This window comes from Protopterus annectens, chromosome 2.part0 (assembly GCF_019279795.1).
Source record: "Protopterus annectens isolate FY-2018-M chromosome 2.part0, PAN1.0, whole genome shotgun sequence".
NCBI lineage: Eukaryota > Metazoa > Chordata > Ceratodontiformes > Protopteridae > Protopterus > Protopterus annectens.
The window spans coordinates 1,686,489,358-1,686,507,798 of record NC_056728.1 but is presented as its reverse complement, the minus strand read 5'-3'; the positions used below and the strand labels follow the sequence as shown (position 1 = coordinate 1,686,507,798).

Genomic DNA, 18,441 nt, shown 5'->3' with positions numbered 1-18,441 from the left:
ACAGACCCCAGAGCCAGTAACCTAGTAATCATCTATGATCCCATGAATAGGTAGACTCAGAGGTATGAAATCCATAACCCTGTATGTGATGTTATGACTTCTACCCCACTCACACCAGAAATACAAATACATAACAGCAGCAACTGTGGACAAAGCCTGTGACTGCACTACAGATGGACAAAGAGACACATATAAGGGGAAGGAGAACCACTGGCCAGACAAATGGAGAATGTGCACACCAAAACAAATGGTGCATTAACATAGGTTCCCTGCAGTGTATGCAGTCAGTAAACATCACTCACAACTACACTACACATGCCTGCATATGTGGGGCTTCTCAACAAATATAAACCCAAACAAGGGATGGCTCAGAGCCAAAAACACATGATAACTCCACAGACCTCAACACCACATACCGTGCATAGTCCACACACCACTGTCAGGCAACCACTAAGGTCCAACCATAATCCCAACATATTACTTATAGGAGACTCCATTGTGAGACACAGAGATGTGCCTCTCACCAGGCTGCATAAGGAGATAGTAACAGTTTCTTGTTTGTCAGGTTCCATCACCTACCATATCACAAATGCACTGAAGTCTCTCCACAACAGGTACTGTTATGAGTCTGTCCCAGTCCATGTTGGTGTGAACAACTTCAGACATACCTCCCTGGACTATAGGAATACAGACATGATTGAGCATACTGAATATGTGTCCCATGCAGGTATGGCCATAGGCTTAAGCAGCATTATACTTTTCCCCAGAATGATGCCTCAGTACAAACACAAAATGATTGACATTTACAAGTGGCTGACTTTCTGGTGTCGTCCCAGGGGGATCCAGTGCCTGACAGCCTGGGAAGATATGATCGACAGACCATGCTGCTTTGCAACAGATGGCCTGCATCTGTCTCACTTGGGCTTCAGGCTTCTGGCAAAGGCCCTTTCCTCCCCCATAGTGGCTGTTTTAAGGGAAAGTCATGAGGTTGATACTACCAACATGAAACTCTCAACAAAATGCAAATTAAAGGTCATGCTGCTAAATGCTAGGAGTCTAAATAGGAAAATGCACTCATTGCAAGAATTCTTAACCCTGGAAGATAGTGACATTTGTGCACCCACAGAAACCTGGGCCACAGCTGTGGAGAGCAACCCATCCTTAACTGGTCACTCATCCTATCACACAGCCAAACTCCAAAATGTGGGCAGCAAAATCAAAGAAGGTGGAGTATAAATATATATTAAACAGACACACACACACACACACCTCCAGGCTGGTCAAACAGTCTGACACATACAAGACACTCCAAGTGCAGTTAACCGATGACAAGACCCCTATTCAAATTATAGGTAGCTACAGGCCAAGATATTTGATTCAGTATACCCACCCCACATATCTGGCCCTCTACAAATCTATCATGATTCAGCCCTTTATGCTGATCCTGGCTGACTTTAATTACCCAACCATAGACTGGAAAAGCCAACCATGCCAGAACAGAAATGCACAGAGATTCCCCCATCTTATCAATGCTAAATCCTTAAGACAGCTACTTGATACCCCCACAAGATGTGAAACATATGTTGGACTTGGTGGTAACCAACATGATTAACCACTGTAGCACCTCTATGGTATCATCCTCCCTGGCAAGATTCCACAAAAAAGTGGTCACCTTCGATATCACCATGTCTCCTGACCCCCCCCCCTAGCCATGGTAAAATAAAAATGTCTCTCAAGCTGATCACAACCACCTGAGGGATGGTATAAACAGCTGCACAGCCACCTATCCCACTGGAGGAACAGGTACCAATGTCCAAATGTACATCGAAGTACTATACCAGCATATATATATATATATATATATATATATATATAAAAGTAAACAAAAGCTGTGTCAGTACAAAGAAATTTATTATAATCCAAGCCAATAGTAAGCACTTTCGTCTCTTATGCAAGAGACTTCTTCAGACTATGGCATTAATTAATCCCTTTCTTTTTAAATACATTACAAACTCTTCCCTGTTATTTAAACCTGGAGGGAAAGAAAGGGGTTGAAGCATTAATGTATGCATGGTTACTGTGCATTTTTATGTCACTGTGCTTTTAAATGTTAAATGGTGTTTTAAAATATTAATTAATGTAGTATTTAAAGCATATGTTTTTTATGGTAAAGCCATAGTCTGAAAAAGTCTCTTGCATAAGAGATGAAAGGGCTTACTATTGGCTTGGATTATTATAAATTTCTTTGTACTGACACAGCTTTTGTTTACTTTTTGGATTTTTGGAGTTATTTGCTTGCTACTTTTGTTGGAGTGTTTGACATTGTTGCAGCGTGTCAGTTATGGAGATTAGTACTGCTCCAGGAACGAGCTTTGCAGCTCTATCAGCAGGCTGTGTGTTAAACGATACCCCGAGTGGTTCATTTATTGTAAATGAAGAAGGGACAGTAAACCCGCTCATGAGAAACTATCGCAGAGCTGGTTTCAGTAGTAATTGTGAAGAAGAGATTTTAAATGGTTGTTTAGCGCCTCCTGTTAATCCTTTCAATGTGGAAGGAAGTGTTTTGTGTGAAGGAACAACAAACTCTTCTTTTAATATTCAGGAATGTTTTCACCTTTTAGAAAAAGATTTCTCTACATTGAAACATCTTCAATGGGACAATTTATTCTTTGAGAATTGTTTGAAAGCAAAACAAGTGCCGAAAGGGCTAAGAATTAAAAATCTACCAGCAGGTAGAGATTTGCCTAAAGTTCTCACAGAGAAATGGCTTGAAATTAATCAAAAGGCGGGGCTTCAGTACATGGAATTGCTTAGTGAAACTAATAACATTAAAATCAACGATTTAACTTCCAAAGTGAAAACTAACTTCAGCATGTTAAAAGACAATACTTCCTTAGAGAATTTTAACAGCAAGATGAGTATTATACAAGAGAATTTACTCAAACTCAATGAAGAGCTATGCCAGAGAAAAACTAAGAAATTTTTCAGAGACCGGAATGAATACGCTGGGGATGTGGCAGCGGCGTATGGGCTGAAGCTACAAAGTAATAGTGGTATGAAAGAATCCTATGGAGATGGTGCAGTAATAGAGGATGAGTTAAATGTTTTAAGAAGGTCTGAAAGACTAAATAATAAAACCAATATGGCTGAAACTTCAAAGACAACCACTGTGAATGAAAGAATGGAACCCAGAATTGAGCAAGGAATTAAAACAACAGAACAAGCAGTTAGACCAAAAACAAAGGAGGCCAACAAAACCAAACCGACAGTAATGGAACCTCAGCAAAAAGGAAATGTAATAGCGGAAAATAATCAAGTTACTGATGTGTATCAAAGAACTGACAATCAAGTGAGATTGTGGGCTCAAGTGATGGCAGATGGAAGCAATGATAAATTTAATTATTCGAATAAACAGCAGCAACGGCCACAAAAAAACTGGTATGGCAGAAAGGGTCCAGGGAAAAACTGGAACAGGAAACAACAATACTGGAAGACTTAGGTACTGTAAATTTCAAAATTATTAATCTATCCAGCAAAAAACTGTCTTATGGAGATTGTTGTGTGTTAAGTAAAGGGTGAAATTTCGCTCCAGCGCAAAGAGCGAATAAGTTGGTGATGATCAACAAAATTAGAGACTGTGAGGAAATTAAATTTGAGCATTTTAATTGGTGCACAAATGCAAGGTAATTGTGAAATGTATAAACCGAGTTGCTATAATCCACCGTTAATCAAAGAATTAGAAATGTTCCTTAATGTATGTGAATTTCAGATGCTTGAAATGTTAGATGATACGAATTTTAGATATTATAATCTAGCAAAAAAAGAAAAGGAATGTTTAGATGCTTTAGTCAAGAATGAAGATGTTTTAATTTTTAAAGCTGACAAGGGTGGTTCTATGGTATTGATGGATAGAAATGAATATGAAAATAAAATGAAAGAAATGTTGTCTGACATAAATTTTTATAGACCTGTGAATATGTCAGAAGTAAGAAAGGGATTTTCATTAATTGATTCCTGTGTGGAAGAATGGTTCTACACAGGAAGAATTGATGAGAAAACTAAAAGAAAGCTATCAAATAACAACCCAAAAATAAGTAGGATCTTTGGTATTCCAAAGATCCATAAAAACCTAGATTCCACACCATTAAGACCCATAGTGGTGAGTAGAAATAGCAAAACTGAAGGGATGTCAGTGTTTGTCGACAAGCATCTACAGGGGGTAGTACCAAGGGGTAAGACTTATGTAAAATATAGTTATGACTGTATAAAAAAACTGGAAGAGATTCAGGTGTCCGATTCACATATATTGGTTACATTAGATATCAATTCTTTGTATACCATGATTCCGAATAAAGAAGGAATGGAGACAGTAAGGGTAGAACTATTAGAATCTAAAGTGTTCTCCCCAAGCACAGTAGGGTTATTAATGGGGATGATTGATTTAGTTTTGAGCCATAATTATTTTGAGTTTTATGATCAAATACATGTCCAGACAAATGGTGTTGCGATGGGTGCTGCTCTAGTCCCTAGTTATGCTAATGTGTTTATGCAAGGTTGGGAAATAGCCAATATTTTAGAAAGTGAACATAGTAAACATATAGTCAAGATGTTAAGATTTATTGACGATGTCCTTGTAGTGTGGGATGGTACTATTAATGAGTTAAATAACTTTTTAAATTACATTAATAATGTTTGTTCCTATATACAATTTACATATAGTTGTAATGCAGATAAAATGAATTTTTTAGATCTGACAATATATAAATATGATAATAAATTAATTTCTAAGATTTATAAGAAAGATTTTCAAAATAATATGTATTTGCATTATTCTAGTTTGCATCCTAAAAGAACTAAAGTTAAGGGACAACTAAAAAGGATTAGTAATTTAACTAAAGATGATGAATTGTTTGAGCTTGAAGCTTTAAATTTTTGTAAAAGGATGGAAATAAGAGGATGCCCTCAAGATGAAGTACAAAGGTTGTTGACTGATTAATTAATTAAGAGGAATAATATTGGAAATAATGTCAATATGAATGTTGGTGATAAAACACATAAAAGTTATAGTACAGCATTAGCAATACAAAATAGTACAGATTCGAACACTATAAAGAATATAGTGAGGTGAAACTGGGGAATTTTAAAAGGAAATAGAGAAATTATGGAGAAAATAGGGAATGAACCCAAGTTTGTACAGAAAAGGCCTAGAAACTTAAGATCTTTTTCAAAGTAAACTAAATAAAGTTAAAGAAGCTGAGGTAAGAAAAGGGATGGTTAAATGTTATAATTGTAACTATTGCCAATATTTATTTACTGATGGTAGTGAATTATTTGTGGGGAAAACAGTAGTCCAAGTCCCATGGAGGTTTACTTATTTATTGATGTGTTCAGAATGTAGATCATTTTATGTGGGAAGAACAAAGAGAGAACTATACAAAAGAATTTATGAACATAATTATGCTATTAGTAATGGAGATACAAAAAATGCTATGAGCAAAACTTTATGTTGATAAGAAATGTAAAATTAATTTTAAATGTATACATTTGGACTCTGTGCATCAAACTATTAAGTCAGTAAATGTTGAAGAAGAACTAGGTTGGCTAGAATATTGTTGGCAAGTTAAACTAAATGCTTGTTTACCTCTAGGTTTAAATAGCAGGGAAGAGTTTGTAATGTATTTAAAAAGAAAGGGGTTGAAGCATTAATGTATGCATGGTTACTGTGCATTTTTATGTCACTGTGCTTTTAAATGTTAAATGGTGTTTTAAAATGTTAATTAATGTAGTATTTAAAGCATATGTTTTTTATGGTAAAGCCATAGTCTGAAGAAGTTTCTTGCATAAGAGACAAAAGCGCTTACTATTGGCTTGGATTATAATAAGTTTCTTCATACTGACACAGCTTTTGTTTACGTTTTGGATTTTTGGAGTTATTTGCTTGCTGCTTTTGTTGGAAAAAAAAAAAAATATATATATATATATATATATATATATATATATATATAAAATCCAGAATACCTGACATGACATCATCATCTGCAAGGGAGAGTAAACCTGTCTGAAAACATCTGCGATAAAGGAACTATATAGCAAAAGGATAACATTGTTGTCCAGGACTGAGAAGAAGCAGTTGCACAACTGGAAGCAATATCTCCTTAGCCTGAACAAACAAATAAGAGCACAAGTGAAATCCTCTAAAGACAACTTCGAGTCCAAATTGCCCACATCTAAAACAGACAATCATAAGGCCTTCGTCACATATGTCTGCATTCTCAAAGGAAGCTCCCCTATCTGTGCAGAACTGGTGGTCAAGGACACCACATACACAAATGCTGTAGATATAGCCAATCTAGTGGCTTGCAGAAACAGTGGAAATGTCTCCCCTCTGTCTCCCCCCATCAGTAAAGCAGGACATCCCCAGTACCTGACCACCCAACCCTTATCAGTAGGGAACAGCGCATCACTGCCCTCTCAAAGCCAAGTAGACAGCCTCCATGGGACCTGAATACATCCCAGGCTGCAACCTACATGAACTCAGGCACGAACTGGCAGCACCATTATGCATCCTACTCAACCAAATCCTGAGAACTAGGTTTTCCCAGTCAGGATTGCCAGATTTCTGACTTGCCAGGTAGGGACAAGGTGAAGACTTAAAAAAAAAAAGTCTTTAATGCGGAACATCAGAGTTCCGCATTAAACAGAAGTAGCTCTATGTTTATAAAAATAAATAAACACAGAGCTACTTCTGTTTAATGCGAAACATCGCAGTTCCGCATTAGCCAGAAGTAGCTCTGTTTTACGATTTTTTGATTGGCCCATATACCGGTATACGGGCCAATCAAAAATCGCTAAACACGGAGCTACTTCTGTTTAATGCCATTATACAGACCACACTTTCTGAATGATGACATGCACGACACACAATCAGACCACAACAGACACACTCTGGACTGGCCATCAACAACATGCAGTGCAGCTACATCGAGGTAATGTTGCTAATACTATACACCTCTGAGATATGTGAGAAGTGGTGGTATGTGATGGACCTTCACCTAACACACAGTGCACCCATGTACGCAATGCTAATGTACCACTGTATAACACTGTATATGTTACAGCTCCTGTGAATAGGCTCCTGTGATGACCAATGTGATGCACCCCAGTTAACCCCACTGCAAGTAAACATGCACATATTGCAATATGGCTAAGTGTAACAGTTGTGTCCGTGAAAAAGTGCCTGCCCTTAACATGCCTAGGGTATTGGTGAGCCACTAGAAGACAGTTCCACGCTCACCGGCTTCAGCTTGCTGTTTCCCAGCCAGACCAGAGGCATCTATGTAGTTGTGGGGGAGAGGTATTGTCAGCACACACACACACACACACACACACACACACACACACACACACACACACACACACACGTGGCATTGGTACAGGATAATAAGTGCATTTATGAACATGTACAGTACAAGCGGTGATACTACCCAAATTACTGACATTCACAATAGGTGTGCACTTGTATGCATTATAAAACCCCACCCACAAATGCAGTTTGACCCGACATATGTGGCCAGATATGCAGAGGCTGCCACTATAAATGCTACAGTATTGATGTGATGACCACTGGGGCCTTACCTGGATGCTTCTTGGCTGTTGACTCTGTGCCACCCACCTCCACAACATATGTGGGGATGTGCTCCTGGGAGGTGGTGGCTCCACCAAGGTTAGCAAGGAACTCTGTTGGTGTCAGTGGTGCTTTCATAGCAGGCCCTCCATCAGTGCCAGCATGGTCCCTGGCCACAGCTGCAGCCTTTTGCCGTGCATTGTGTATTAGGTCTGTAGGAAGGTGTCGGACCTATTCATAGCTCCTGCCTTGGTGTCCAATGTTGTTGATGGTCCCCACCAGTTCTGCCCACAGGGCATTGCATTGCTGCATGTGCTGCCAGCTCCTTCCCAACAGTACCCTGTGATGTAGTCTCAGGGCATCCAAGATCTCTGCAGTCTTTGCCTCCATGTATGCTGGGTGACATCTATGATACAGCCCACCTGAAAGACATGAACAAGGGAACACATCACAGGACCACATACATTGACTACCATCATGTACAGACCCTGCACATCCACATTTGCTAGCACTATCCACCGCTAACACCTACATTATACTCCTGCATCTATTAGTACAGTATGTGTGTGAGTATTGTGAACATACCAGCATTACAACATGCATTTCCCCCTTATCCTGATGTGTCATGTTCCCCCACTGAAGACCATTAATGTGCATAATCCACCATTCATCATACAGCACATGCAGTAGCTGGGGACATCACAGAGGTTCCCCAACAGGGAATACCAGGCCATCAAACATCTAACGTACACCTATAAGCTATAAGGCCAATGCTCTACCTGGTGTCATACATACTCCTCAGGAGTGACCTCACTGTGGCATGCGAGGAAATCATGGTCTCCATATTGCTGTGCTGACATACACACACACACACACACACACACACACACACACACACATACACACCCCCTCAACCTAGTAAGTGACCTGGACAGACCTTGTTGGCAGGTCACGTGTGTCACACACATTCGCCCTGCAGTGAAATGGGCACCATGTCCACATCAGGCAGGGTAGCTAACAAAAACCTTTGCAGGCATAACCTGGTGAACTGGATGGTTAACAGCACATACACCCTTGGGATACCACCTGTGTCCCTGTTGGATGGGGACATCAGCTGCTGCCTTGCATACACATGGCCTAACTTGTGGCCTAAGCATATGGCTGCTCATGGCCCATAGCCTAGTAACCTGAGATAGAAGCAGGATTACCAGAAATGTCCTGACTGCTGTGACAGACTGTGTTGATATCTGTCCACACACATCACTGCCATCGACTGCTGGGTGTCCTCTATGGGCAACATTACAGTACCAGGTCATACAGCCTACATCTGGCAAATAGGTGAGTGGCACTACAGGTGCATGTGGACATTCCAGGAACATCTGAGGTACACAATAACAGACAGCAGTGCATATGTGGTGTAGGGTGACCTACTCAAAGGTGTCTGACATCTGCAGTTCCCAGATGTTGGCAGAATGGGTACATGTGCCTGATAGTTGTAGACTTCCCTGCCAGACAAGTGTGTATTTCCGCACACAAGTTGGACAACACGTGATGGTTTTCCACAGAGTTTGGGGGATGTGTCTGTGACATGCCAGACTCCTGGGGACACAGTAATGGTACATGAATATCTGGTACTGTATCCATTCCCTTACATTGGATGCTCAGTATGTATGCACTGCTGCTGAGCCAGAGCCAGCATCCCTCAACTACTATTACCTATAACCTGCTCTCCTGCTGCAGGGGCTCACGAGGTATGATAACATAGGTATCTGGCAATCAGATACAGGTGTGGAGTACACATTGACCTAGCCAGAGTATGTCAGGAATGGTCAGGAAAACCTGGACAATCTGTTAAATAATGCTGTATAACATTGGCAGACAGAGAGGGCCTCAATAATGGCACATGATATGATATGACAGCTGAATCTACCATTACATACTGTCAGCGTGATGCCCCTGCACTGGCCCAATAATCAAGGAGCCTCAATACTCACCACTACCACCAATGAGGGATGTACACAATGGGAGGATAACAAGTACACATACAGTAAAGTACAATTATCCTTTAGAGCACACAGAGATCACAGTCTGTCTGGTGCTGGTCCCCCCCCCCCTCTCCAAATCCCCAGTAAAATTCCCCACTGGCACAGCTATACAGTTAACATCTCAGTAGAGCAGCCAAGCCAGAACATCCATCACCCTCTCTGTCTGACCAGTACATTGTGTCCCTGGCCATATAGCTCACTCACACACACACACACACACACACACACACACACACACACACACACACACACACACACACACACACACACACACTCCAGGAAAAGGCTGGCATATGTTTACTAGCTAGGGCCCATTTTGGACACACTTATAGGTAGTTCCAACTGCTACAATCCAGTTGTTTATCAGCTACTGTAAGGCTTTTACCAAGGGGTGATGAATCCTACTGTGTGATGTGCCTGTTAGCCAAATGATAAGTGTGACCAAGACCAAGGCTATTGGAGTGAGCTATACAGTGTTATCAGATACATATGCAAGTACTCTAAGAGCTTACTTAGTTCTATACAGATCAGACACACTTACAAGGTTCATCTATATTTAATGGTATACTTTCATTTGTTAGAAAGGCATTTGTACTATTGCACTATTGTGCAACTTTAAATGCCGAAACACAACATGTCGCAAAAAAACAAAAAAGGTCAAAAATGGCAATCTGTTAAAAAGATTTGACCATTTTCAAGCTTCAAACATCTCCAAACATTGTTATGCAGGAGGGAAATACCCCTGCACCCCCATGTGGGGGTCTGGGCCCCCCACACCGCCCTACTTTAATATACAAACTCTGAGATCGCACTTCACTGAAGGAAAGGGATATTTCCCGATCCCCGCTATAGTGTAATCTGCACCTGAAATACTGAATTCAAATGAACAAATTCCAATGTGCTAATATTGTGCTTATGACTTTGGCTACAAAAGGCACTATCGGATAGACCAGAGCCTTTGCCAGAGATGGCCAGGGGAGATGGAGTTCAGGTATGTATTTATTAGTTTTTTCTTAGAGGGTGTATTTAGGTATTTTTCTGTCCTTCAATGGCTTTCTCTCTTTGCATCTTTTTTAAAGAATGTCATTGTTACAACCCACTCTTTTTTGGAAATCTAAGAGCATAAGTACAGTCTCATTTTGTTTTGGTAGCTTTTATTTTTAAACACATTAAGAGCTTCACCTATAGAAATGCTGCTAGAAGCATTTCATTTATGTTATTTATCTAGCTTTATATACTATCAATCACTCATCTTATTTGTGTTACTTGGTGAAAAGAAATTATGTTAATACCATATTTGATTGTGTCTAATTGTGTTAAACAGTAAACCAAGACTTAATATAAAGTTACATGTAATATGGTGTGAAGATGGGAATTTTATAAATAATTATATGTCATTTGTGAATATAAAACTGATTTATACAAGATGTTATGTTACAAATGCATTAGAACTGTATGTCATGTGTATATCAAACTGATTTGTACAGACATTTGTGTTAAAAAGTTATTTGTAAATTACTTGTGTTTGAAATGTATCCACAGTGTGCCCTACTAGACATAACCGAAATGTACATGCACTATTGTAACTGCTTAAATGTGTATGTTTTAACAGAGGAAACTGGAAGACAGGAGGTTAACCTCAGTCCAGCAAACTTTAAAATATATCTTAAATGAAATCACTTTATGGGCTATGCCATAAAGATGCTATCTCACAGGTTTCAATGCAGCCAGAGACACAAAGTCTGTACTAGGAAGCTTTCTGTATTATCTTTGGAGTGAACTAATTACTACTGCAGAAGAGTGGAGATATGAAATTGTTTTATTACTTCCAGCACCTGCCACAGATCTGAGCAAAAGCCCTTGTGTGTGTGTTTTTACAGGTAGGCACTAAATCCTGCCAGCTTCCAGTAATGGGGGTTGCATGGGAATTAGAAGTCAGATGATCAAAAGTGATGTCATTCTGCAAGCTATCCCAGAAGGAATATTTTACATACTATTTTGAGAAGTCTCTTAGTGAGACTGAGCATTCTGTATTCTGTCTTGGACCTGATAACAAGAAGGACCATTCACCACATCATCTGTCTTGCTCTATTAAGTAAATGGGGATTGAAATTCTCTTTGATTCAGTCAGGAATATAGTAAAGCTTAATTTAGATATTGTTTTTCTTTATTTGTCTGCATCTGTCCTTCAATGTTATTTTAAATAATTCATGTGATTTTGAACTCTGATGTCACTGTGAATAGATATTTAGTATAGTCTTGTTCTTTTATTATTTATTATTAAATATATTTAAAACTTTCATTGTGGCTGATCTTTGTAGAGATATTTAAGTTTTGATAGTATTTGCATATTTATTTGCTGACACTGCATAGGTCAATCCTAATAGCCTTGCTCTTGGTCAGACTACTATTTGTATTAATATTAATTTCAGTCAGTATATTGGGTACCCTTGTAAGAGCTTTAAGGTAGGAGGGTCTTGTGGTGGTAACTATCTTATAGTCTGGGCAGAAAGGGACATAGCTAGTAAATCTGTACCAGCCTTTCCCAGGTGTGTGTGTGTGTGTCTGTGTGTGTGTGTGTGTGTGTGTGTGTGTGTGTGTGTGTGTGTGTGTGTGTGTGTGTGTGTGTGTGTGTGTGTGTGTGTGTGTGTGTAACTCAAATCTCCAAGTATGTGTGTGTGTCAGCTACTTGGGCAGGGACAGGAAGCACTGGCTGGACAGAGAGGGTACTGGAGGTTTTGGCTTGGAAACTCAGTTGACATCTCAATTCTATAGCTGTGCCAGTGGGGAGTCTTATTGGGGATCTGGAGAATGAGAGAGAAACCATTCCCAGACTGACTGTGTTCCCATGTGCTCTTAAGGGAAATTGTGCTTGATTGTACTTGATGCAGAGAGCTGCATCTGGAAATACTGGGTGTGTACTTGTTATCCTGCCAGTGGACATTCCCCAGAGGTGCCAGTGGTGACAATTGAGGCTCCTTGACTACTGGCCAGAGGTAGAGGGTCATCACATATTGGTGGGAGTGGTGGGATCACCACACCCCATATTGGTGAACAGTGGTGTGGATATTGAACTTCTGTAGCCTGTAAACAGTGGTCACTAAAGAAGGTGTTTGTACTCTCAAGCAGCCACATGGTGAAAATTCAGAGTTTCACATCACAATAGTTTTATTTATTTACTTTTTCTAGCTTAGTCAGGGAGAGCAGGCAAGGATGTCAGCAGGGGATTATGGCAAGCCAAGAAGCCAGTTGGCTGAGATGTGCCAGACCAAAGGACTGGTGCATGACAACTTGACTAGAGGGGAAATTATTGCATCCTTAGTTACAGCTGAATCACAGTCCAGCCACCAAGAAGACAACCAGGTTAGCCTTGGGGATGTACAACTCTCAGAAAATGGACAGTTCATCTTTTCCTCAGAGGACTTTTAAAATCCATCTGGGGTTAAAGAGACTTGAACTGGTGGCAATATGTTTTAAACTAGAATCAGCAGATAGACTGCAACATTTGGGGGCTGAAGGAAAGGAGAAAGAGATGAAATTAGAACCAGCAGAGAGTCTAAGACATCTGGAAGCTGAAGGAAATGAGAGGCAGTGGCAACATGAAAAGGAAATGCTGACTCTTTGCCAGAGTCATGGAGGTAATGGGGAAGGGAGTAACCGAACCCCAGAAGCAATAAAGGTCAATACATTTCTTCCTCATTGCCAAGAAGGTGATAATTTTGATAGTTTTATTCATATGTTTGAAAGATTATGCAAACAGTATAATGTTGACCAAGGGCTCTGGGTACAGTTCCTGACCCCATTACTCCATGGTAAAACTGTAACTGCTGTTTCTAAATTGTCTGATACTGATTATTTAGATTATGATCGAGTTAAGCACTCTTTATTACAATGTTTTAAGTTAACATCTGAAGCTTACAGAAAAAAATGTCATGAGCGTAGACACAAGGCAGATTAAAGTGTATGTGATTATATTGCTGAACTAAGCATTTATTTTCATAGGTGGGTGTGTGGGTGTCAAACCACCACTTTTAAAAATCTGGCAGACATTCTGGAGAGGAAACAAGCTCTTAATACTTCACCTGAGACCATGGGAATCTGATTGGTCGATAGGGAATGCAACACCACAGATGAATTGGGGAAAAAAGGGTATCTCTACTTCACAAATAGGGCATCACTGCATAGGAAAGGGATTCCCAGAGCTGCACATGGATATAAGGGAACCCATGGTGGGCAGTCTAAGCCATCCCAACAGAGTCCACCAGTAACAGGGGAAGACACTAGTTCAGGTACAAGGCCAGGATCAAGGGTTAAATGTTTTAAATGTAACCAGTGGGGCGGGGCCATGTAGCATATAGATGTCCACTGAGGCAAGATGGGGAACAAAAGGTGGGGGTGCCAGAAAGTGGGAATAATAAAATGTCAGTAGTAAATTGTCTTGAGACAACACGGGTACAAAACTACCACAAGAGGTTATATCCTATCTTAGTAGATGGGAAACAGGGCACTGCTAAGAGAGACACAGCCTTTGACCTAACCATTGTGAAGCCTGCAATGGTCAAAGAGGAGCACTACTTGCTTGGACAGTCTACTCCAGTCAGAGATTTAGGAAGGACCGCATTCCAAATACCTTTGGCTAGGGTTCACCTTGACTGAGAGGGTGGAAAAGGAAGCAAGCAAGTAGGTGTGTTTGAGGATATCCCTGCAGATGTTTTGATAGGGAATTATTCTGATAATGCAGTACCTTGTGTGCATGCAGTTACATGCAGTCAAGCCTGGAGACAGGCATGTGGGTCTGGTAGCCTGGGGGGACCCAGAAAGACTGCGCACCTGAAGCCTTGACTGGTGATGTGGCTACTTCAGTGAGGGAGCTAACCTGTAGCAGTGAGACTGAAGGTGAGCCACAGCTGCAGGTGGGAACTGATGTTCCCTTGGACAGAGTGACTGCAAGAGCAGAGGTGAGTAGTAGTACAGAGGCTGACAGCGAGGCACAGCTGTCTGAAGAGGCCATACTTTCTGTTGAAGAGGGGGCTGGGAAGGGTTACAAAGAGAGAGTTAAGACAGGCACTGCTCTCAGACCCTAAATTAGAAGGCTTCAGGGAGGTAGCTAGGGAGGTTCCTGATTCCCAAGGAAAAGGGGATTCCATATACTGGAGGAAAGGGTTACTGTGTAAAGAATGGACTCCTGAGGGAGAGCTAGAGGGTGAGAGAATATATCAGTTGGTAGTGCACAGGGCCTACCATCTGGCACTTCTAGCCATAGCCCATGACATTCCTTTTGCAGATCATATGGGCATAAAGCATACCAAGAGACATATTATGCAGAACTTTTATTAGCCTGGAATTGCAAGGGATGTAGCAGAGTTCTGCAGGACCTGTCACTAGTGCCAAAAAATAGGCAAGGCAGGGGACAAGGTCAAAGCACCTTTGGTGCCTTTGCCTGTGATTGAAGAGCCATTTCAGAAGGTAGCTACAGATATTGTGGGGCCTCTGAGTACCTCAAGTTCCAAAGGGAAGAAGTATATCTCAGTGGTAGTAGATTATGCTACCATATACCCTGAGGTGGTGTCCATGTCCTTCATTGAGGCAGAAAAGGTGGCAAATGCTTTGTTAGAGATTTTCAGCAGGGAAGGTTTCCTAAGAGAAATACTGACTGACAGAGGTGCCAGTTTCATGTCAGACCTGCTGGCTTGTCTGTGGAAGCACTGTGGGGTGAAGCACCTAAAGACCACCCATACCACCCCCAGACTAATGGTCTTGTGCAGAGGTTAAACTCTACACTAAAGACCATGCTATGGGCATTTGCAAACCAGTTTAAGAGAGAGTGTGGCAAATATTTGCCCCATCAGTTCTTTGCTTACAGAGAGGTTCCCCAGGAATCCACACATTTCTCACATTTTGAGTTGCTGTATGGGCATAGGGTGAGGGGACCTCTAGATTTGATTTTCAATGAGTGGGAGGGTGAGTGTGAATCCCACAAGGAGTCTGTTGTGTCATATTTCCTAAACATCAGGACAAGGTTCAGGGAACTCATGGGCTTGACTCAGGATAATCTGGCAGGACCCCAACAGCAGAAAAAGGTCTGGTATGATAGGAATACTTGAGCCAGAGAGTATGCTGTAGGACAGCAAGTTATGGTCCTCATTCCTGTCAGACACAAAAAGCTCCAGGCAGCTTGGAGGGACCCTTCAAAGTGATAAGGAAGGGTCAGTACTGTTAACTACATAGTAGAACTGCTAGGCAGGAGGCAGGGGCAAAAATTGTACCATGTTTACACCATGAAACCTTACCATGATAGGGATGCCCTGGTGCTAAGTATTTACAGTAGAAGGCAGGAGGAGTCTGAGGAGATCTATGGCTACAGCAAGCCAGCCAGCAAAATCCCAAATTACTATGGTGGCGCTTAGGGTTGTGTACCTGTTATCCTTCCAGTGAATGTTCCCCACAGGTGCCAGCGGTGAGGATTGAGGCTCCTTGACTACCGGCCCAGAGGTGGAGGGTCATCACATACTGGTTTGAAACATAAATGTATAGAATACAACAGTGGATGCCAGTTATTATGTCAAGACTTTGATGTAATTAGGTATCTGTTTCACCATGTCTAAGTGGGTCTACAGTAAGCAATGTCAATTGCCACATGCTCTTAGGCAGCATGCATTCTGCTTCTGCAGTTTCACAAAGGCAAGTGTAAATTATTTTATGTTCCCTACCAATGACAAAGCCGACAAATTCTCATTTATAGCATTTGTAAAGTATACAAACTGTTTCAGTTAGCCATGATTTAACTTCATTTACACTTTACTTTATATTTTTTATCTTTCCATATATTTGGAAATCTCTTCTTCTGACAGTTACAGATTAACAAATGTTCTGTACTTACATTCTGTTGATCTGTTGCTAACAGAACTTACTTTCATGCTGAGTTTCAGCGAATATATCCATTTCCACAAGTAAAAAGTTGACAGTGTATTTTCTGGAAGTCGCCTCTTAAAATTGTAGTTTAAATTTGCCTTTTTATAGGAATTAATCTTAATTAATTAACTTAATTTATATTGGTAGTTATGCTTTTGGTAAAGATCAAAGTATTATACAAGCACTAGAAATTTAAAATCTGTCTTCAATGGGCACTTTTAAGAAATGTGTATTGTATTGCAGCTTTTATACCTTTATTAATTTTTGACATGTTTCAGATATACCACACGGACATTTATGTCTCAAGGATTTCCCAAATCTTCTCAGGGAAGATTTTGTAAGCTGGTATCCCATTTTCTTGAGATCCCATTACTATAATATCCAACATAACTAAAAAGAAATCTATCATCCAAGGTGTGTGGCACCTGAAAACTAATCTTATGATTGGGCTATAATCATATTGCTGACCTTAAGTGCTCTATAGCATGCATAATTTGCCTTTGTACTAGTGTCATTATACTAACCTGCAACATTTATGCCTACATTTCAAACTATATTCCAATTAAGGCTCACTTGTTATTTGTTATTGTACAGTTTCATTAAGTAGACAACATTATTTAATGTGCTGCGAACTTAAAGTGATGCAAACATTTTTTGTAACTATGAGCAGTCATTAATCATCTTGTTTTATTTCAGTTCCTTTCACTCTGAATCCCAACACAGCAAGCCAGTGGCTTGAAATCTCAGATGACCTGACAGCTGTGATGTTTTCCACTCACAAGCAGATGCCAGACAATCCAGAGAGATTTAAACATTATGACTGCGTGCAGGGGTCACAAGGCTTCTCATCAGGAAAACACAGCTGGGAAGTAAAGTTGGGGAACAGCTTAAACTGGGATATCGGTGTTGCTAAGGAGACAGTGAATAAAAAAGAAGAGCTACCATATAGCCCTGAAAATGGATTCTGGACTATCTCACTAGTAAATGGATTGCATTATAAAGGATGTGATGGATCCACATTATTGCTCTCACACAAACCACTCACAATAAGGGTCTGTCTTGACTATGATGAAGGAAAGCTTTCATTCTGCAATGTAGACGACGGAGTTTTGTTCTATACTTGTCATGAACAATTTAATGAGAAACTTTTTCCATTCTTTTATGTTGGCTCTTGTAAGGAGGATGTCGAATGTGAACCATTAGAAATTTGTCCGCTGAAGGTGTCCATACAAGAAATGTAAAAATTGGGCCTGAGAATCACTCTTCTTCATGTTGTTGCAACATGTAGCATTGAATAATATATAGGCTGTGAACTGTATGTAGCATAGGTCTGAAGAGCACATTATTACTTTAATTAAAAGGCAAGCAGATTGTTTAAACTGATAAAATACAATATATTTTAAATAAATACTTAACTGGAAGTTGTAATAAATATTATATTTGGTCATTATTATAAAAAGCAAAGTCTACATTCTTATCAAGATGCAGGCCTCCAATCCCCCTTTGCACACAAACAGGCCCACACACACACACACACACACACACACAAATATATATATATATATATATATATATATATATATATATATATATATATATATATAGTTCAGAGGTGTGAGGACATGTCCCCCGAGGAAAAATATATTCTTGCATCCCAACCATGGGGGTGATACTGTCGACAGCCAAAGGTTTTAGATGTGTTAGGTTTGAATACTCATGTTGATTAAATCAGACTATTATTTATAGCAGACTATATATATATATATATATATATATATATATATATATATATATATAGATAGATAGATAGATATATGGGTCTACCTGATAACACCAACACGCCAAAATACTGACAATGAA

At 40.1% G+C, this 18,441-nt stretch overlaps 1 protein-coding gene across 2 annotated transcripts in view; it reads left to right on the top strand.

The window, feature by feature from the left end:
- Positions 1-17,997, top strand: part of LOC122793576 (E3 ubiquitin-protein ligase TRIM35-like) — a 373,048-nt gene extending 355,051 nt beyond the window's left edge. The window contains exon 6 of one of the 2 annotated variants that reach the window (XM_044061742.1): positions 17,278-17,997. In XM_044061742.1, the coding sequence (XP_043917677.1) occupies positions 17,278-17,822 (545 nt within the window). In that variant the 3' untranslated portion in view covers positions 17,823-17,997. The remainder of the gene's footprint in view (positions 1-17,277) is intronic. The other variant, XM_044061743.1, reaches the window with a different exon arrangement.
- Positions 17,998-18,441: the final 444 nt, after the last annotated feature.